The following is a 22087-nucleotide window of genomic DNA, read 5'->3' as shown; positions in this document are numbered from 1 at the left end:
GTTGGGTTTGTGTGCAAAAAGTTATTTCTTTCATTTTAATTTATGTACATATTAGGAATATTTTGCATTTTATGTTCTTTTAATACTGTATATTGTAGAGAGAGGTGCAGAAAGACGCGATGTTCTGACGCGACCTTGCTTTTTGTACAGAATACACTTTGCACAGAAAATCTCTTGGGTGTCAGCTCATCATTTGTGGTTCAAGAAACGAAATCAGAAAGTTACACAACGCAGAAGAAGAACCGCTACACTATGATGACTTTCACCTTGATATTTTAGCGCGGAGGTATACCTAGCCGAATTGCACTGTAGGGGGCGAGAACGAGTCTTCGAACTGTGAAATTACCACATCAAACGTGACGTGGTAACATGGATGCAGCTATTTAACTGAATAAACAGTTGGTAAACACAAGTACATCTTATTGATCACCAATTATCATAGTAGAACAGCTTTCTCAAGCAGTTTGTGATGCATTTTGGAAACAGGAGATGAGCCCCTGGTCTAATGTGCCACCTGGCTTGAAAAACCTGTTCTCAAAGACTTACTTTTAGTCATTATTTGGGTAGCACACATATTCTGAATGCCTTCGGCAGAATTCAAATGAGCCATTTTAATCTAGATTAATTTAGATTAATTCCAAGATTACAGTGAGATTAATCTAGATTAAGAAAATTAATCTATGCCCACCTCTAATGTATATACAGATATTTTCCAAATCACACACACAAAACTAAAATGAACATAATCAATAAACACTTTTCTAACAAACAATTTTGTATTCCTGTTCTTTTCCGTTCCAGTTCCTTATTTCTCACACTGTATGCAGAAATAATCCTGGATTTCCAGCACAACTCAAGTGAAACCCCTGGCCACCGTCATTGCAGGAAATCTGTTAAAGAGAATAATCTGAATTACTGTTAGATAGCTGTCTCATTAAGCTTGCCTCGTATAGATATGAAATTACATGTATTGGAGATTTTTAAGAAGTAGGTTTGCTTGTGTGTGTATGGATGTTGCATCCTCCATACCCATGACTCGTCTGGCTCTGCTTCACTGATGTCATTTGTTGCAGGAAATGAAATGCTTTGTTCCTTTGCCTAATTTTGTCCCTGGCTTTCTTCATGTTCTCCTTAACATGAATTAGCACCTGATCCTGGTGTTGCTGATGTAGTAATAATAATATTAGGGTCCAGAGTTCCTGTATACCAGTTGTAACAGGGGAGAACCAAATATTCTGAGTACCAGGAAATTATATTCCCCCTATTATTTAGGCTAAGAAGTATGACAGATGTCTGTAAACTACCCAGGCACATAATTACATGTTGCTGATGTAGTATTGGTGGAGGGGCAGTTATGTCCTGGGTACCTGGCAAAAATATTCCCCCTAATTTTTAGGTAGGGTGACCAGATGTCAGATAAGACAAGACGATCATTTATTAGTTCCACAAGTTTGAAATTTACATTGTCATGGCAGAAAATGACAGTACAAGAGCAGCAAAACATAAATATCATAGATAATATTCAAACAGTTTAATATAAGAAGTTCACTATACAATAAATAGTCTGAGAACACAATAGATGAGAGTATTCAAAATATCTGTATATACATACAATTGTCACGTTCCTAAGTCTAGGGGTCTAAGAAACACGACAAGGGTTTGGAGAGGAGGAGGTCCACTGTTACACACACAAACAAACCAAACATATAAACAGTGCTTTTATTCACAGTGAGGAACAATAATACAGCGGACAGCTAACGGGAGGGATGGTCCAGCGGGGATAACCTAAAAGAGACAGGGCGCAAAAACACAGCCAGACACACAGAACACGTGGGAGCATACGTCCAGAGACGTAACAACAATATATTGGTGTGTGTGTGTGTGTGCAATTGTTCATCATACATCCACTAATGGAAATCACTCGGGTACCTAATTACACGCGAGTACAGATAACAGTCACTCATGATATACTTTTACAACTAGACTAACGCACATCTACTCCGGCAATTTAACATCCTGTCCAGCGACTTCAATCGTTTTGAATAGTATTCAAAAAATTAGAAAAAATACATTAAAATGTTAAGAGAAAACGTCTAAATAAAGAGAAGTTGCAGTAGCGTGTGACGTCATGAACTGAAATCAGTGCGTGCCAGGGGGAACATGGGGGAACTAAATTTCCCATAACACCTGTCGTGGTCCTGTCACATCAACACCGTGGTGAAAAGGTCATGGCATCCTCTCTACCACCTCAGACGCCTGAGAGACTCTGACGAGAAACATCTCAAACTGGTTTGGGAATAGCACCATGCAGGACAGGTGGTTCGATCAGCTGAACGCACCAGCTCCCTGACCTTCAATCGATCTACAGCAAGCGGTGCTGGACCAGGGCCAGGAAGATAGTGAAGGACCTCAGCCACCCCAACAATGGACTGTCCTCTCTGCAGCGATCAGGGAAGCGCTTCCGCTCCCTGAAGTCCAACACAGAGAGAATGAGGGGGAGCTTCTTCCCGCAGGCTATACGAGCTCTCAACAACAACGACACTGCAAGGGACAGCACACTAATACACTCCAGAACTTTCAATCACTTCTGGACTCAATCCCCACAGAATTTTGCTGAAACTTCACTTTACACATTTGCACACCTTCACCCTACACATATTTTATGTTTAAAAACATAATTTTGTAATATTTGGTAATGTTTGCGGTATTTGCATATTGGTTTCACTTGAATACTTGCAATATTTGCAATATTGAGGTCAACAGCAGTCGCAAAAGCTTTTCACTGCATATCATACTGTGTGTGACTCAGTACGTGACAAATAAATGTTGAACTTGAATTTGAATTTAAAGGATGTTGAGTTTGACATCCCTGAAACAGTCTATAACTCATGGCCACATTTGCATGAGTTTTGTCATGGTTACAGTAGTCTTATTATTAGCGGATGAGGCTGTGATTGGAATAAGTAATGGGAGCTGCCCCAGACTGGACAATCACCCATATTTCGACAGTTGGTGACCCTACACACACCCTATAGGAAAGTGGCGGCTTCTGTTCTGACACCTGTGTGAATTGCAGTTCTTGACAAATCTACAAAAATGCCTCTGTGTATGGACCATTTTTTCCATATAAGAACGTAAATTGATGTTTAAATATAAAAAATAAAGTATTTTCCTTGTCTGAAAAATGCATTGTGTACAGCTTGTCTATAGTTCTCTACAAATCTTTACAAATTCTTGTTGCTTTGGACAAAAGTGTAAATATCAATGGATGAGTGGTGAAAGCTACAGGGATTATAATGAAGATTGGAAGGGTCTTTCAGCTAACATTGCTGGCCTTTTTGAGTTGTTTGTATTTGCATTGTTCTGAATGTAGTTAGAGTGCAGTTTAAGTTTATTTCAAATGAAAAAAAAAAACAAATATTGTCTGATTACTTTTTGTACATAAAAATAAGGTCAGAAATACATGTCTGATATTTGAAACGAACTCAATTTTGCTTTTATTCTATATTCCACCATGGCGCTGATAGACGTTTATTAATTTAAAAGGAGCACTAGCCCATCCCAAGATGGCGGCTCTATTGACGCATTCGCTCCCTTAGATGCCCCCATTCAATGAGACATCTATTGTGTTCATATCTATGCCTTTTTCCTACCTACCTACCGTTACGCGTTCAGGGTTGCCAGATGTCGCGAGAAAAAGCTTGCAAACTGACAAAAAAAGAATACAACTGACGAAAGAAGGAAACAAGCCTAAACACGCATGTGTTATAATGCAAAGGTCTACGCGCGACTTTGCGAAAACAAAGTAAGCCCCGCGTAAAATAAGCGGACATGGCAACAAATGGCGACAAATCCCGCCACAGCCACCAAGAACTCAGGAAGGACATGTTGAGAAGGTAAATTAATATGCGACAGAACGGAATCCCCCAGGACTGAAAGAGCACATAGGGTTGGTTTTCTTACCAGTTCATTTATTTCATATCACAGCGGGCCGGTGCCCGTGCTGTGTCATTTATAGGTTCGTTAACAATGTGACAAGAGCGTGACAATTAAAGCGTGAGTGGAAATGAACTTAAGTAGTTACGCTTACTGACGTGCCGTTAAAAGCAACTCGTTGAGACAAGCAACGTTTTAATAATCAATTCTTAATCTGGACAATGCAGACATGCATGTTTGCTAGTGGCACCACATACCATGCCAGTCATTTAATTATTGTTAATTGGTCTTGAAACCTGAAACAAACAAACATTGCAAAGTGAAGGTCCGTCCTTGGATTAAAGTTTAAGCATAGATAATTATTTCATTTAATATAAATAAGTGTACCATGTGTGATAGACGCATGAAATAGTTGTACTGAAATGATGGAAATTTCTCACTGAAAGCTAAAGTTACTCACCTGGACATTGGCCCACTCAGAGTCAATAAAGACAAATAGCGTGTGCGTGTCCCTCCTCAGGACCATGGCTTTCTCTGACTGTATTTCAAGCATATCCTCCTTATCATTTATGATATATATATCCTGTTAAAAGTACAGTTTCTTACATGCGTTTCAAATGCGTATGTCAGTGTTGCATGTACATGGGTCTAATAGATCAATTTGCATTTGATCAATTCAGTATTGATTTTATACATACAGGCAGAACCTTAAGTTGTGGCTTGTGAATATGGATTGTCCTGGAGCAGTTACACGATGTTGGAGGTCCACTGAAACCCCTTTCTCCTTCTGGCCCAGGCAGAAGATTCACTGCAAGGTACCCAAGCTACACGTTAATTGTCACGTATACACTATGTTTGTGCATATTTATGTAAAATTTGTAATAAATCTGCACCTGTCCCTGGCACCCCTGGCTTTCCAACATGGCCAGGAAAGCCATCTGTGCCAACACGTCCTGCTAATCCATGTGGCCCAGAGCGACCTTTCGTTCCCTGAAATGCATTTTCGCAGGATCCAAGACTGATTAAAATATGCTTCAACAGGTCATGCACACAATGGTTTCGGAAGAAATTTTACAGTTGAATACTTAACTGCTCGTCCCCGTCCCCCAGGAATTCCTCTTGGACCGAGTGGTCCATGAAGCCCAGAGTATCCTTTAAGTCCCCTAATACCCTAAAAAAAGATATGTGAGAATTTGGAGGTCAACTCGTTGCTGTGTTGTGCATTCACAAGTCTTGGCCACTCGTGATTAGTCGCCAGTGCACCGCTTTCCACCAGGAACATTTCACAAGAGTTATGAGATTTGGAAATGCTATGCTCAGAGCATAACCATGACAATTTGTTAAAATTGCTTAAATCCATTTCATAAACTTGTACATAAATGTGGTGCTTCTCAGAAGTCTTCATAAATGTACCTATTGCAAATGTATTTGTGTTTTACCTTCTGGCCTTTGAAACCACGGTTTCCAATGGAGCCCTATAAATAATAACACATTACATGAAGTTCAGAATACGTATAAGAGAAAAATGCAGTATATCAAATGAAATCTGTGACTTACAGATTCTCCTAATGTTCCTTGGTCCCCTTTCCGGCCCTTGTCACCCTGTTAGATCACAAAAATGCAATGTAAAGGGTAGGGCTAAAAGATATACAGAAATGGAACCAATTTGTACAAGTGTAATTTTATAAATTGCAACAACTGAGATTTCACAACTCCAGACTCTGCTCCATCGGTTAATGTCAGGGTTGCTGTGGGAAGACGCATGCAGAAACATGCTGGGTTGGCTGGAGAGACTGGAGCATAGGTGACCCCCCTGGGGCACTGGGGATGCGGGCAGAAGAGAGGCAGCTGCAGGAGAACGGGACCAGGCATATGGCGGATGCAGCCGGATGTGCAGAACGTGGGCAGGGAGTTCCGCTCAATGCACCATGCTTGCCATGGGGCTCAACACAAAAAAATAAGCATGGTTTTCTGAACTCCTGGTAAGACCAATAGTAGAGGAGATAAAGAGGAAGAGCCCAATTGGGGAAATGGCGCAATGAGGTGGGTGAGTCACCACCGCTTCAAGTGAGTAGGTGAGCCATGTGTCATACACGAAGCAACAATGACAGAGCATTGATTACCAGGTTAAATACCGGACGCGTCACTCAGTTTCGCGTTTTCACAGTCACATGAACGAGGTCATGTGACAGTTCACAAGTGCGTCAATAGAGGAAGGCATCTCCTGACCGACCATCACGCAGAGCTTCATAATTCATAATTCATCATTCATAATTCAGAGTGTGTGGAGGCCCATGGGGGTCTTGGCTGCCAGGGGTTCAAAACTTCACCGTGAAGTGACTGACTGTACAGGATCCCTGGCGCAGATGGTAGAGCTGACATGAAACGTCCTCCATTAAAGCTTCTGAGGAGTGACAGGAGAAGAGTGATCTGGGCCTGTGAGGATGGATAACGGCTGTCAGCTTGCGCTGCTGCTTAAAGTTACAATTTAATCTAAATATTCTTTAAAGAGGTAGGTCTTGAGCTGTCGTTTGAAGGTGACTGAGCTGTTCTGACTTCGAGTGGAAGTTCTTTCCACCACCGAGGGGCCAAGACGGAGAAGAGTCTAGATGAATGTTTCCCTTGTACCTTCAGAGATGAAAACGAGGTGCAGTGCGAGGTGTAATAAGGGCTGTGAGGTAGGATGGTGCTACTCCATGTTTGGCTTTGTAGGCCAGCATCAGTATTTTGAACCTGATGCGTGCAGCTACTGGGAGCCAGTGGAGGGAACGTAGCAGAGGGGCGGTGTGGGAGAATTTAGGAAGGTTGAAGATCAGTCGTGCTGCTGCATTTTGTATTAGTTGTAGAGGTCGGATGGTACATAGTGGTAGACCAGCTAGAAGGGAGTTGCAGTAATCAAGTCGTGAGATTACTAAGGACTGAACCAGTAGTTGGGTGGCCTGGGTTGACAGATAAGGGCGGATTCGTCTGATATTGTAGAGAAGGAATCCAAACAACGATTTGGTTAAACGTAAGAACTATAATACGGGATTTTATAATGGCCAAATATAATCAAAACAGTTGTTTAGCCTTATCAGGGTTTGTCGTTCGACAGTAATGTAAAAGAGTTTTTGTGATTATTTAATTTTGTAGAATATTGTATTTTGAAAGCACTGGGAATTTCAAGTTGTTATAAGTAGTTTGTATGTTTCATGCGACTTTTCATTGATGTACAAGCAAGTGTCCTTTATCACATCGCATATCGCAATATTGATCTCAATAATCGCAATATGTCTTTTTCATTGCCTGCAATGAAAACATTCTTTACCACAGAGAACTGTGACCATATTAATGTTCTTTAACATTCTTATGCCAAAAAATCTATTTAGTACTAAAATCATATTTTACATTATCTATTTATAAAGATTGTATCTTGAACGGATTTCAATTAAATGATGGATTCAACAATGAAGAGTGCTTCTGAAAGCTCATACAGGGCAAACAGAAGTGAACTGTCGGATGATAAAAGTACTGATGACCAAAGAGATCGTCCTCACCGAAGAAGAGACCACCAGCCCTACTTCCACAGGGGTGAAATGAGCTCGACCCATTCACATGGCCAACCGTGGAGAGAATCTAATTTTGCCACCAGACATGAAGACAGCAGACGCTATCAAGAAATGCATTCAAGGCAGGAGTGCCCATATCATAGATACAGAGAGCGCAGAGTATATAGGCAAAATCCTTACAAGATTAACCGTAGAGTAGAACCTTATAGGAATTATTATAGAGAAAGGCCCTTATGGACTGAAGAAAGAAGACACTACCCACGCCAAGCATATCATTCAGCCAGGAAAGAGGAAAAGAGAAGACGCTTGCATTACAGGAAGTACCACAGTACTTACCCACATTACCCACCTTACAGACACAGGAAGCGCAGTGAACATCGACACAGTCGACATATGTATAATCGTAGAACACAACCATAATGGACTGAAGAGAGAAGTCAATTCTCGCGTCAAGAGTCACACAGGATGGACAGTAGCAGTCCCTTACATGAAGAATACCGAGCATTAGACCAAAAAGGAAAAAACGAGTCACGCAACAATGACAGCACTGTCAACCGTTTTGACTTAAAAGATGATTGGCAAATCCGAGACAGTGGTAGCTGCCTTCCTGAACCTGATTTTTTAAAAGATTGGAACATCGACCACAACAGTGAAATCTCTCATAGAAAATGTGGAGATGGTGACAAAGATGATAATGAAAATAGCGAAAACCAAGATTACAACAGCTGCCTTATGGATCCTGACTTCACAAAAGATGTAGACAACAACAACATGAACTGAACCCGTCTTAAAAAAATGTTAATGAGATAACTAAAGTGATCGCAACATGCTATTTAATTATAAATAGGGCCCCTAAGAACCCCCTGTATAAGACAGCCGAGCGTTGATCGTGGCAGGGATGAGGACACAAAGTGGATCGCAATTGGAGGCATGTATTTATTTTAGTTGTTGAAAGATCATTTAATAATGATCTTCATGCCTCCAATTGCGATACCAGAGCGACCAACCTGTGGAAGTTCAATTCCGATTAATTGCAATGTTAACAAATAAATCGATATTTAAACAGAAGAACCATATTCTCTGACATTTCATGTCTGAATGTTGTCCATTTATTTCCCCAAAGTTCCCCTGAATCTATAATTTAAGGAAAGGGGTTTTGTTACACACAGTCTGTTTATATATCTGGGTCCTGAGGCCAAAAAGTTCTGTGTTAAAAGTGTGTTGAATATGTAACACACCCACCCTTGCTCAACTTCTGGGCATAGTAAAAAGTTGCAAAGCAAGATTGGACATTTTACCGTTTTGGAGCAAAAATATTCTTGTGTGGATGAGGCCTAAGGCCTACTTCTTTTGACAATGCATGAAACTTGTAAATAATTTTTTTAATCTAACTTTTATTGAAGAAACTAAAAACACAGTTCATGATCAGATTCATAGTTTGAGGTCCTAGTGAACCAGAACTGATTACTTCACTGATGGTAACCTGATTGTACTTTGTAAGTCGATCTGGACAAGGGTGTCTGCCACGTGTTGTAAATGTAAAAGTAAATATAAAACGAAACATCAGTGAAAAGTAACCCTCGCAAATACCTAGAAAATCCTTATTAGCCCTGTCCTACAACACAATCACATGGCCGTCTTGCATCTCGCAATGAGGCGTAGTTGGAAGTTTCCCATTAGTGGACATAATTAATGGGCTGGTCTGGCTGTCTTGCAATGAGGCACAGGTCGACGTTTCCCATTGGTGGACAAATTTAGTGGGCGGAGCTGGCAGTGGGTGTGTCTGGCTATCTGGTAGCCTGCAATGAAAACATTCTTTACCACAAAGAACTGTGACCATATTCATGTTCTTTAACATTCTTATGCCAAAGAATCTATTTAGTACTAAAATCATATTCGATATGATCTATTTATAGAGATCGTATCTTAAAAGAATTTCAATTAAATGATGGATTCAACAATGAAGAGTGCTTCTGAAAGCTCATACAGGGCAAACAGAAGTGAACTGTCGGATGATAAAAGTACTGATGACCAAAGAGATCGTCCTCACCGAAGAAGAGACCACCAGCCCTACTTCCACAGGGGTGAAATGAGCTCGACCCATTCACATGGCCAACCGTGGAGAGAATCTAATTTTGCCACCAGACATGAAGACAGCAGACGCTATCAAGAAATGCATTCAAGGCAGGAGTGCCCATGCCATAGATACAGAGAGCGCAGAGTATATAGGCAAAATCCTTACAAGATTAACCGTAGAGTAGAACCTTATAGGAATCATTATAGAGAAAGACCCTTATGGACTGAAGAAAGAAGACACTACCCACGCCAAGCATATCATTCAGCCAGGAAAGAGGAAAAGAGAAGACGCTTGCCTTACAGGAAGTACCACAGTACTTACCCACATTACCCACCTTACAGACACAGGAAGCGCAGTGAACATCAACACAGTCGACATATGTATAATCGTAGAACACGACCATTATGGACTGAAGAGAGAAGTCAATTCTCACGTCAAGACTTGGAACCACACAGGATGGACAGTAGCAGTCCCTTACATGAAGAATACCGAGCATTAGACCAAAAAGGAAAAAACGAGTCACGCAACAATGACAGCACTGTCGACTGGTTTGACTTAAAAGATGATTGGCAAATCCAAGACTGTGGTAGCTGTCTTTCTGAACCCGATTTTTTAAAAGATGGGAACATCGACCACAACAGTCAAATCTCTCATAGAAAATGTGGAGATGGTGACAAAGATGATAATGAAAATAGCGAAAACCAAGATTACATCAGCTGCCTTATGGATTCTGACTTCACAGAAGATGTAGACAACAACAACATGAACTGAACCTGTCTTAAAAAAATGTTAATGAGATAACTAAAGTGATCGCAACATGCTATTTAATTATAAATAGGGCCCCTAAGAACCCCCTGTATAGGACAGCCGAGCGTTGATCGTGGCAGGGATGAGGACACAAAGTGGATCGCAATTGGAGGCATGTATTTATTTTAGTTGTTGAAAGATCATTTAATAATGATCTTCATGCCTCCAATTGCGATACCAGAGCGACCAACCTGTGGAAGTTCAATTCCGATTAATTGCAATGTTAACAAATAAATCGATATTTAAACAGAAGAACCATATTCTCTGACATTTCATGTCTGAATGTTGTCCATTTATTTCCCCAAAGTTCCCCTGAATCTATAATTTAAGGAAAGGGGTTTTGTTACACACAGTCTGTTTATATATCTGGGTCCTGAGGCCAAAAAGTTCTGTGTTAAAAGTGTGTTGAATATGTAACGCACCCACCCTTGCTCAACTTCTGGGCCTATGTAAAAAGTTGCAAAGCCAGATTGGACATTTTACCGTTTTGGAGCAAAAATATTCTTGTGTGGATGAGGCCTAAGGCCTACTTCTTTTGACAATGCTTGAAACTTGTAAATAATTTTTTTTATCTAACTTTTATTGAAGAAACTAAAAACACAGTTCATGATCAGATTCATAGTTTGAGGTCCTAGTGAACCAGAACTGATTACTTCACTGATGGTAACCTGATTGTACTTTGTAAGTCGATCTGGACAAGGGTGTCTGCCACGTGTTGTAAATGTAAAAGTAAATATAAAACGAAACATCAGTGAAAAGTAACCCTCGCAAATACCTAGAAAATCCTTATTAGCCCTGTCCTACAACACAATCACATTGCCGTCTTGCATCTCGCAATGAGGCGTAGTTGGAAGTTTCCCATTAGTGGACATAATTAATGGGCTGGTCTGGCTGTCTTGCAATGAGGCACAGGTCGACGTTTCCCATTGGTGGACAAATTTAGTGGGCGGAGCTGGCAGTGGGTGTGTCTGGCTATCTGGTAGCCTACAATGAAAACATTCTTTACCACAAAGAACTGTGACCATATTCATGTTCTTTAACATTCTTATGCCAAATAATCTATTTAGTACTAAAATCATATTTGATATTATCTATTTATAGAGATCGTATCTTAAAAGAATTTCAATTAAATGATGGATTCAACAATGAAGAGTGCTTCTGAAAACTCATACAGGGCAAACAGAAGTGAACTGTCGGATGATAAAAGTACTGATGACCAAAGAGATTGTCTTCACCAAAGAAGAGACCACCAACCCTACTTCCACAGGGGTGAAATGAGCTCGACCCATTCACTAAATGGCCACCTGTGGAGAGAATCTAATTTTGCCAACAGACATGAAGACAGCATATGCTACCAAGAAATGCCTTCAAGGCAGGAGTGCCCATGCCAAAGATACAGAGAGCGCAGAGTAGTATATCGGCAAAATCCTTACAAAATTAACTGTAGAGTAGAACCTTATAGGAATTATTATAGAGAAAGGCCCTTATGGACTGAAGAAAGAAGACACTACCCACGCCAAGCATATCATTCAGCCAGGAAAGAGGAAAAGAGAAGACGCTTGCCTTACAGGAAGTACCACAGTACTTAACCACATTACAGACACAGGAAGCGCAATGAACATCAACACAGTCAACATATGTATAACCATAGAACAGAAGCCTTATGGACTGAAGAGAAATGTCAATTCTTACGTTAAGACTTGGAATCACGCAGGATGGACAGTAGCATTCCCTTACATGAAGAATTCAGGGTATTAGACCAAAAAGGAAAAAACGAGTCATGCAACAATGACAGCACTGTCGACCGTTCTGACTTAAAAGATGATTGGCAAATCCGAGACAGTGGTAGCTGCCTTCCTGAACCCGGTTTTTTAAAAGATTGGAACATCGACAACAACAGTCACATTTCACATAGAAAATGTGGAGATGATGACAAAGATAGCAAAAACCAAGATTACAACAGCTGCCATGTGGATCATGAGTTCACAGAAGATAGACAACAACAACATCATTCAGATTACTAAAGTGATTGCAACATCTTATTTAACTCTAAAGACCAAAAAGGAAAAAATGAGTCACGCAACAATGACAGCACTGTCGACCGTTCTGACTTAAAAGATGATATCCCAGATCGTGGTAGCTGCCTTCCTGAACTCGATTTTTTAAAAGATTGGAACATCGACAACAACAGTCAAATTTCACATAGAAAATGTGGAGATGATGACAAAGATGATGACGAAGATAGCAAAAACCAAGATTACAACAGCTGCCTTGTGGATCATGAGTTCACAGAAGATAGACAACAACAACATCATTCAGATAAAGAGGACCCCGACGAACCCCCTGTGAAGGACAGCCGACCGGTGATCATATTACGCATCAGGACAAGTGGATCGCAATTGGAAGCATCTATTAAATTTGTTGAAAGATCATTTAATAATGGTGATGGTGAGATGGAAGACTTGGAATGAAAATGGAAGACAAAAGTGCTGGATGAGATGGTGAGATGTTTGGAAGTTTGAGTCTTTTTGGGTATGTGCCATTTGTTTGTACAGAAGGTACAGCTGGGAGCAGATTCTTCTCCTATAGAGAAGGAACGGCTTGCCAGTCAGTGTTCAGGACTCAGACACAGTCTCAATGTTTAAATCTAAACTGAAAGCACATCTGTTTTCTATGGCCTTCTGTTAAAGTCGGGACACTGTTGCACAAATATACCACTCTAACCACATATTTCAATATCAGTCGTACAATGCCACCATCCGCCTCTGCTTCTGTTTGTTCTCTCCAAGACACGGAATCAAGCACACAGATTACTGGCAGACTCCAGTGAAGGGACGAACACATAAATGAACACCATGACACTGGACTACATGTTGGACTTCTCCCACCTCTACAACTGTAGGACTTATCATCACATTGGGCAAATCATCACAAACCCTGCACTGACTATTTGCAGGCTCACTGTCCATTTCTTCTTTTCCAAGAGTTTTTTTTTTAGTTTTTCCTTGTGTGCAGAAAGGTCAAGTGTGGGGGGTGTCAACTGTAGGGTCTGTCAAAACCCATTGAGACATACTGTATGTGGTTTTGGGCTATATAAAAAATAAATGTTGAAATAAATGTTGTTTTGGAGTAGACCACAGTCTCCCTTTTACTGCACCGAGTAATAAAAATTCCGGTTTTACACACAGACATACTGACAAACATTCTAAACATTTAACATCAGTTTGAGTGATCGCAAACACAGCCTTAAACATGCTTTGCCACATGACTGATGTGGCAAGACAAGGCCAGAGCCAGCTTTGTTGTTGTCTCCGCCATCTTATGATGTCTGTTGTCTTCCTCGTGACCACTGACACCCTCTGGCGGACCATTCATTGCAACACGCAAGGTCAGACTGTGGCAGGCACATAGGTGCAATCGGGCGGCGTATCCGGCGGAGCAGGTCCTGCGAGTGTCCCGCGGTGACTTCTTGCAGAAGGGTCCAACGGACAGGTGTGAGGATGTGGGCTGCAGGTGCAATGAGGTCATGTGAAGGTGGATCATAGTCCATAGGCTAAGGTTTTGTGTTTGGTGAGGACCAAGAAGAACAGCCCCCTCCAGGCAATGACTCCATTCCTCTAGAACCAGCTTGACTGCCAGCACGTTGCTGGGGGTCCATGGTGGGGGCCGTGGTGAACGAATCAATGTTCATGTACCCCAGGAACTGATGTTGAAACCTACGAACAAAGCGTGGGTGAAGTGGAAGTGGTTTCACATACAGACGCTTCTCCAGCAGGGGTTGCAAGTCCGTTCAAGATGTTTTTAAGTCAAATAAAGTTGACACCCATTGCCAATTTAGAGGAAGAACAGAACAAGAGCGAGCCTTATCACCAATAAAGTAGGAGCCTTCTGTGCCTTACTGTGTAATCATAGGTTAGATAGAGAACATGTTGCGAATTGTGCATTGTATATAAGCATTGACTGTTCATTGCATAAGTCTGCCTCTGTGGTACTGGTGAAGCCATGATGTATTATTAACATCATAGCCTGTTCCTTAAATTTGCACCTGATAACCTGATCTCACCAGACAGCTGCTTCCTCTAAGCCTCACACTCATTTTGCTCTTCCGTGCCTACTAAGAAACATGACACCAGCTTATTTACATGTTTAGGTGGGGGAGGGTGAGTGGGGATCTGCGCAAAACAGAGCACAGAGGGAAGGAGCAAACTAGAGGGGAATCATGTCATCTAATTTTTGCCTTTTCCAGGAGATTTTCATCTACTGTAGTAAATCTTGACCATATTCAGTTTGTAGGTAGTCTATTATTTTCTTTTCTTAACTAAATGTTTGTGTCACATGATTCCATCCATGTGACTGGGAGCAACACGGAAACAATGTAACATGACTCCTATAAATTAACAAGATGGCCACTGCCAGCTGCTCAGTCATTGAGTGATACATGACATGTCAACGAGACTCGGCTCCACTCCTTCTCAAAGTAAGACCGTTCCTGACCTTCTACTATCCTCTCTTCTGAACTCCTTCCTCTCGTCCTGCCCCAAACTAAATTGTACTTTAACACGAACAACATCATCCGTGTGGTGTTGGGTCTTACGCTGGTTAGCGTTCGCATAGTAAGTCGGAGGGAACTTACCTGCCTCCTTGCACCACACCGGGGTTCCTCGTCTCCTCCTACACGTACTTATGTTCTGATTCCATGGATGTGATTGGGTAGAGCGCCAGTCAAACCTCATCAAATGTCTGTTGCAGGAGGTTTGCTGTGAACATGACGCGCAGGGTCTTCTCCCTCCTGCGACTCCTGAACCCAGTCTGGTGCCCCCGGAGCGCTGGAATGGGACCGAGGGGAGCGCGAGGCACTCCTAACCACTCTGTCTCTGATTTTCCTACCCTAGTTCCCAATCGCAGATTGCGTTTTCACTGCTAACTGGTCTGGCTGCGGAGTGGGCTGTCGCGCGGCTGACGTACCCCGCCGTGGAGGAGTTAAAAAACACATTCTGCCATCCGGACTGGAAGACATCTGTTTCGTCTGGGCCAGGGTTCCTCATCCGTCAGTCAATTCATCGCACAATTCCGGACCCTGGCTGCAAAAACTCCGCTGGACGTCCACGCCTTCCGTATGATTTACTATGGAGGACTGGTCCCGCGGCGAGATGGTCAACTGGGAGATGCCAGCAACATATGAAGCATTGATCCAACTGGATCGATCGCCACCTGCTGGCGCACCCAAAAACTGCGGCTCCCACTCCAATCGTGCATCGGACCCTTCAACCCCCATTCTAACCACCTCGAACCACTGTTACTCCTCCAGACAATCGGGGGGAACCCATGCAGCTTGGATGGGCAGCCCTCACCAATGAGGGGAAACAGCAGCGTTTTCGGGAGGGCTTGGGTGTATACTGCGCTTCCCCCACACACAGCCGCTTAATCTGCCCCATTTGTCCGGGAAACAGGGCGCCCAGCTGATCCGAGCGGCACGATCAACTGGGCCACTTCTTCCTAATTTTCCGATGCCGACCTCACGACTCACCCTCCCAGCCATCCTGGAATTAAATCAGCACGTCGTCTCCACCACTGCCTTTGTGGATTCCGGGGCGGCTGGAAACTTCATAGACCAATCATTCATCAGAGCACATCACATGCCCATGGAACCCCTCGCATCTCCACTCACCATCACCTCCGTGGACGGTCGACCCATTTCCTCGGGACCCATCACTCACCATACGGTGGCTCTCCAGAACCACGCCACCCAGAGGACATATCTACTCTCTCTCTAAAGCAGAGCAATTGGCATGGAGCAGTTTGTGGCAGAGGCGCTTCAGAACGGCACCATCCGCCCATCGACCTCACCGTCCGCGGCAGGGTTCTTCTTTGTTTCCAAGAAGGATGTTGGTCTAAGACCCTGCGTGGACAATTGTGGCCTCAATAAAATCACCATAAAAAATCGGACACCATTGCCTCTTACTAACACCCTCTTACCCTCGACGCCCTCTCGGGGGCCAAGTATTTCACAAAACTGTATCTACGCTCGGCCTACAACCTCATCCGCAGCCGACACACTATCCCAACAGCACGCTCCAGATTCCTTATCCTCTGACCCCGAACCCATTCTCCCACCTCATCGCATCTTGCGTCCTCCCCGGTGGTCCCTGGAGACTAAGGTCCGGGCTGCCCAGACGTCTGACCCTGGCCCAGCCAACATCCCACCAGGGTGCCTGTACATCCCCAACACCTGCTGGTCCGATGTGCTGCACTGGGGCCACTCCTCTGTGCTCTGGGCAATCCCGGATGCCAAAGGACCCTCTCCTTCATTCGCCGGGCGTTCTGGTGGCCTTTGTTACGGCGGGATGTACAGGCCTACGTGGACACCTGTGACGTCTGTGCCTGGGCCAAGACTCTCAACACTCCTACTGTTGATCCCCTGCACCCTCATCCAATTCCTTGTTGTCCCTGGGCCCACCTCGACTTCATCACCGGTCTCCCTGAAGCCAACGGAATGACCTCCTGACCATATTGAGCTGCTTCTCCAAGGCATCCAACTTGGTCATCCTGCCAGGCCTACCGTCCTCTGCCACAACTGCTGACCTCGTGCTCCAACACGTCGTCCACCTTCATGGGTTCCCCCAGGACATTGTCTCCGATCGGGGACCCCAGTTTGTCTCAGCTGTGTGGAAGGACTTCTTCTTCCTCATCGGTTCCACCTACAGTCTCTCCTCTGGCTACCACCCTCAGACCAACGGCCAGGTGGAGAGAACCAACCAACAGATGGGACGATACCTGCGGTGCTTTGCGTCAGACCATCAACGCACCTGGCCTGGTTTCCTCCTTTGGGCGGAGCTGGCCCATAACCTGCAGGTTTCCTCCGCCACCAGACATAGCCCATTTGAAGTCTGTTAGGGCTTTCAACACGCCATCTTTGCCCACCAGGTGCCCGTAGATGGGTCCCTTGGGCCCGTCAGATGATTGGTTGCTGCCAAAATGCCTGGAAAACAGCGCGGTCGGCCCTCATCAACGCCACCCGCAGGACGTCGACCCAACACAACCACCGGCACCCACGCCGACTGCGCTTCCAAGTGGGACTGAGAGTGTGGTTGTCCACCCAGGATCTTAGGACCGAGTCACACAAACTGTCCCCTCAGTACATCACGCCTACCGTCCCCTGCCTCCTTGCGTCACACCGCACTGGAGTTCCTTGTCTCCTTCTACACATGCTCACTTTCTGGTTCCGTGGACCATGACACAGGACATCGGGAAAAATGGGATTTATTTTAAAGGGCAAAGGAAACGGCACGAGGGCCAAAAAAAGGAACAAAGGGACAACAGCAACAAAAAAAACCCTGCATGCTTGTGGCAATTGCAAGAACTGAAATCAGTATTCTAGTATTCTAGTACACATTAATGCAGCCACGGCATTAAGCAGCTACCCTCTCTTATGGAGCTCCCTAATCAGATGCCTCGGCACAGGCTGTGAGCGCCCAACCCCTGGGCATCACACAGTTTGATTTAAGTGTGCAGGTTGTTTGTTTAGGAGGGCATTACCACCTCTTGCCACAGCATAGAGCCGGCCCCGTTTGAACCCCTTCAAATACATATCTGAAGGATATTGGAACCCGACATTGTAAGTGGATCACTCACCTTGGATCCAATGTGCCCCTTTTGCCCCTTAAATGACAAATCATGTGAAGCATTAAGAAAAAACATTAATGCTGCTACATTCACTGTTACGTCTGTGTCTCACCTCATATCTCCCTGGTTTTCCAACCTCTCCAGCTAAACCCATCCAGCCTCTTTCACCCTTTTCCCCCTAAGTATCCAGATCAAATTACAATAACAATAAAAGGAAGCCTCAAATGTATTGTGATTAGCATAATACGTAATTACTGTCCACCATCAAAATATTCCAATGAAATCATGTTCACCTCCTCTCCTGGTTCACCAAAACCACCCAGGTAACCTGGATATCCCTGTGGTCCTATTTGTCCTCGTTTTCCCTTTAAAATGAAAAGTACGAAAGGTAACACTCAACAATACATGCATCTATTAATAATTATGGCATAAATCTATGTTGTATTAAATTAAATTTTCTTCCTCACCTTTTCACCTTTCTGCCCTCTGCTCCCCTTATTAAATGAAGAGAAGGTGCTATCTTTAATATAAATATATATTATTTTAAGATGTACCATTTTTGGAGACATTTATAGGAATGTCTACCTTTTCACCTTTAGGTGCTGTGAGATACTTGGTGTTGATCTGAAAGAATGGTGATTTCCTAATGAATTTATGATTTAACTTTACAGTGACTGAACAATAATGAGATAGAAGGTGTGTTCATGAAGATTACCATCAGCAAGTGCCTTTGTATTACTGGAGGTAATGGTGGAGGAGGTGGAGGAACAAAATATGTTTTGTAAGGGGATGCTATAAATTGGCATTTCAAACCTAAAAAATAATAATAATAATAATAGTCTCTTAAAATAGTCTCCTTGAAAGATTCAAAACCATACAAAAATCCTGATTTTACATGTTGTTATCATAGTGGTCAGTTAGTTCAATATATGTGTCTTAGAACTGCATAACCAGCATTTTCCATAAGACAAATGTTATGGCCTCATTGACATTAACTGTTCTTAGCTTGCACTTAAACTGATTAGAATGTCAAAATGCTTGGCTCCAACACTGCAATTTTTGTTTGATCTAGCAGCATGGGTGGAAACAGAAAGTTGTTATAAATGGTCATAATAAATGGTAAAAAAATACTAAAACAAACATTAAACATTATATTGTACATATATTCAACTAATATTGTACATGTATTCATGTCCATACCGTAGGCAGCTTGGCTTTCTACCCGATTTGTACAAATCAATGTACATGTAATGGCAAGCTGAAGCAACAAATTGAGTTTAGCCAACATTTTGAATCTGTGAGAACAGACCAAATAAGGACATATTTAAAATCAACACAATGTCACACATTTCTTTTTCAAACATGTACCCCAGTAAAATTTGATGCTAGCTTTAATAATATTTTAACATTAAATATGCAAAACGATTGAATCTACTGATCACATACCTCAGAGAGCTCTCCGCATTCTGCTCATTCTAGACCAGGAGTGGTTTATTGAATCCCGAGAGCTGCCTTGGCCAGGGTAGTGCTAACTCACTAATGATGGAAGTGCAACCTCGGCAGCTTCTTCTGATGTTTTGCCAGGGTTTTATCAGTGCCAAATGAAACATATTAAATCTGATGTCCATCTATGCATAGCAATATGCTAATATGTATCCCAATATAGTAGATTATGCCATGTAATAGTAGTATTACAATGTTGTTATAATATGAATGGAAGTGAATAATAATTATATGAATAGTACTGTGTAAAAAATAAAATAGTAGATCAATGTATTATGTTCTTTGCTGAATGATTATTTCAAAGCAGTGTTGGAAGAAATCAATCATTCTTGTGGTGCTGAAATCATGCTTTATTAAACCAGTAATTCGTAAAACTCATGGAGATTGAATACATATGTAACGCTGCATAAATAATTTCTGTCAAAGTGCAGGGCAATAACTTCTTAGCACAGCAGGTGGTATCACTGTGGTACACTTGTTTTTTTCTTTTTTACCCTGAAAACTGACATGTGGGAGACTAATTCTAATACACACGCTAACACAAACACACACATTTACTAAGCAATCCTCCATGAATAGCACTAATTCTGCAAAGAAGCACTTAAATTAAATGTTGGCCAGGTGATGTTAAAGATTTCAATTCCAATTTAAACGGTCCTTTGCCAGAAAGAGTGTACATAACTTTTTATGAGTTCAAAGGGCAGGCCGCTTGCCCTTTGAACTTGTCATTAAAAAGGTGGTATGACATAGTCAGTCTGAACACAAGGCCTAGTTGTCCTGCTTACATGAGGGTAAATGCAAACAGCACTCAAGGTCTTATGCTTTCCTCACAATTTCATATTCTGAAATATTGCGTGCACTGCTACACAGTGCATGCTGTCTGTTTCATCAGTAAAACTTCAACAGGGAATCCTCTCTACCTGTTGAGGCAATCTTAAGACTTCAACTTTTCGTTGAGGCACATCGTTTAGTTTCAGTTTTTGTCAGGGTATTCGTTTCATGAGAAACTTTCTCCTGTTGAACATGTAGTTACTTTAGTTTCAGTTAAAATTGTCATAAATAACAATGCATACATTTTCATAACCGGTCAATTCGGCTATATACATTATGTACATGTCACAGAAAAATGGTTCAAAAATCCTAGTCATAATTATCCAATATGGCACATTTTATAACAACTTTAGACTTTAGTCTAGTGTGGCATAAATTAATGTCAAGTTTGGTATAAAAATAGTTCATATTTACAAGAACAGAAACCCAGGTATTAATCAAGTAAAGAGCATTTTAAATCATTCCATAAATAGAAAAGAACTGAAGGAAACAGGGTTAAATTTCTCATATATATATAGTTTTCACAGCAACCAGATGTTGATATCGACTAATGCAATTTCCGTTGAATTATCAGTGGAAATTATGAGGGCGTCTGCTCCAGCATCATTCTCTTTCACACCATTGTGAGATTGTCTGTGGTCTCAGCGTGGAACCTTTTTTTCTCCTTATTGCAGTGTCCTCTCTGAGTGGGACCGGTTGATGAAACATGCAGGCTCTCTATACAACGCACATGCAACTCTCACACAATTCCCTTTTCCATTTTTTATCTTTTCAGGGAGAGCTGCAACCGGTTCTGTTCCTAGAACAGGATAAGAAAAAAAAAGAAGAATTACCAATCAAAAAATATGCAATATTTTTGCCTTGTTGTTATCCGAGTTACAGTGTAGTTTTGCTGCAATAAACATCACAAACAACAAGGCTTTTCGGCCTCACCTCAGTGATGCTCAGTGGAGGAAAACTCCACATGTGAGTGACTTGACTTTGTAATTACACTGCTGCTGCTCATGGCTACCACTGTTTCAGAGGTCAAGGAGGACATGCTAGCAGACATGCTTTCAAATTCAATCCCAGACATGCTGGAGCTTCTGAAGGTTGCCTCTTGCATTGATGAAGCAGACTGCCGGACTTGCATTTCAGTGGCGGAGAAACTGCCCTGCAAACCCTGGCCAGAGTCTTTCTCCACAAGAATCATTTTGACAGGTTCTTCAACCAGAGCTGTGAGAGTAGAAGCATCACAGTCATGCCAAGGCCTAAACACGCATATCTTGCCTTATCTTGTAGAAATATCATCCACCAATGGTTCATACATTAAACCATTCCACATAACATGATCAGACTGATACTGCATTACAATTCACACAGCGTCTCAATTTTAAAAGCATTCCACCAATGTGTAACCACACGTAACTGTACGGGATATCGCTTCATACCACAAATTCATTTTCAAGTTATTTTCAGTATTACTAGACACTGGACTCACCAAACAATGCTTTACAAATCTGTGGTATGAAGGGTATATTAATAGTAAAAAGCAACATGCATAAAAAAGGGGGCAGCATAAAGGTATGCATAACTTACCAAGGACATTTAGAGAGGCAGTTGCAGAGCACTGACCATATTTGTTCCTAGCTCTAATTGTGTATTTCCCACTGTCTGCCACATGAGCTTGATGAATCTCCATCTTGCATATATTCTCTGAATGGCTCAGATTTATGTTGGATGTCATGGGTACCTAAGACATAGTAAAAAAAAACAGTTCATG

General features: G+C 42.3%; 2 protein-coding genes across 3 annotated transcripts in view; both read right to left on the bottom strand.

The window, feature by feature from the left end:
- Positions 1-1719: 1719 nt before the first annotated feature.
- LOC114796843 (acetylcholinesterase collagenic tail peptide-like) lies at positions 1720-7753 on the bottom strand. Its single transcript, XM_028991338.1, has 9 exons — positions 7665-7753; positions 7473-7551; positions 5494-5538; positions 5376-5411; positions 5027-5107; positions 4830-4926; positions 4635-4744; positions 4397-4519; positions 1720-1785 (listed from the first exon to the last, which is right to left on the bottom strand). The coding sequence occupies exons 2-9, from the start codon at positions 7524-7526 to the stop codon at positions 1720-1722; spliced, it is 612 nt and encodes a 203-aa protein (XP_028847171.1). The 5' UTR covers positions 7527-7551; positions 7665-7753.
- Positions 7754-19823: 12070 nt separating this feature from the next.
- Positions 19824-22087, bottom strand: part of LOC114796584 (titin, tandem duplicate 2) — a 101983-nt gene continuing 99719 nt past the window's right edge. Inside the window, exons 138-140 of one of the 2 annotated variants that reach the window (XM_028990869.1) lie at positions 21904-22057; positions 21259-21540; positions 20983-21124 (exon numbers count right to left, since the gene is read on the bottom strand). In XM_028990869.1, the coding sequence (XP_028846702.1) occupies positions 21260-21540; positions 21904-22057 (435 nt within the window). In that variant the 3' untranslated portion in view covers positions 20983-21124; position 21259. Of the gene's footprint in view, positions 21125-21258; positions 21541-21903; positions 22058-22087 lie in introns of both variants that reach the window. The other variant, XM_028990868.1, reaches the window with a different exon arrangement.

This window comes from Denticeps clupeoides, chromosome 9, assembly GCF_900700375.1.
Source record: "Denticeps clupeoides chromosome 9, fDenClu1.1, whole genome shotgun sequence".
In the NCBI taxonomy this organism is placed as follows: domain Eukaryota; kingdom Metazoa; phylum Chordata; class Actinopteri; order Clupeiformes; family Denticipitidae; genus Denticeps; species Denticeps clupeoides.
The sequence above is the reverse complement of the archived record's forward strand: the minus strand, read 5'-3'. Positions and strand labels throughout refer to the sequence as shown.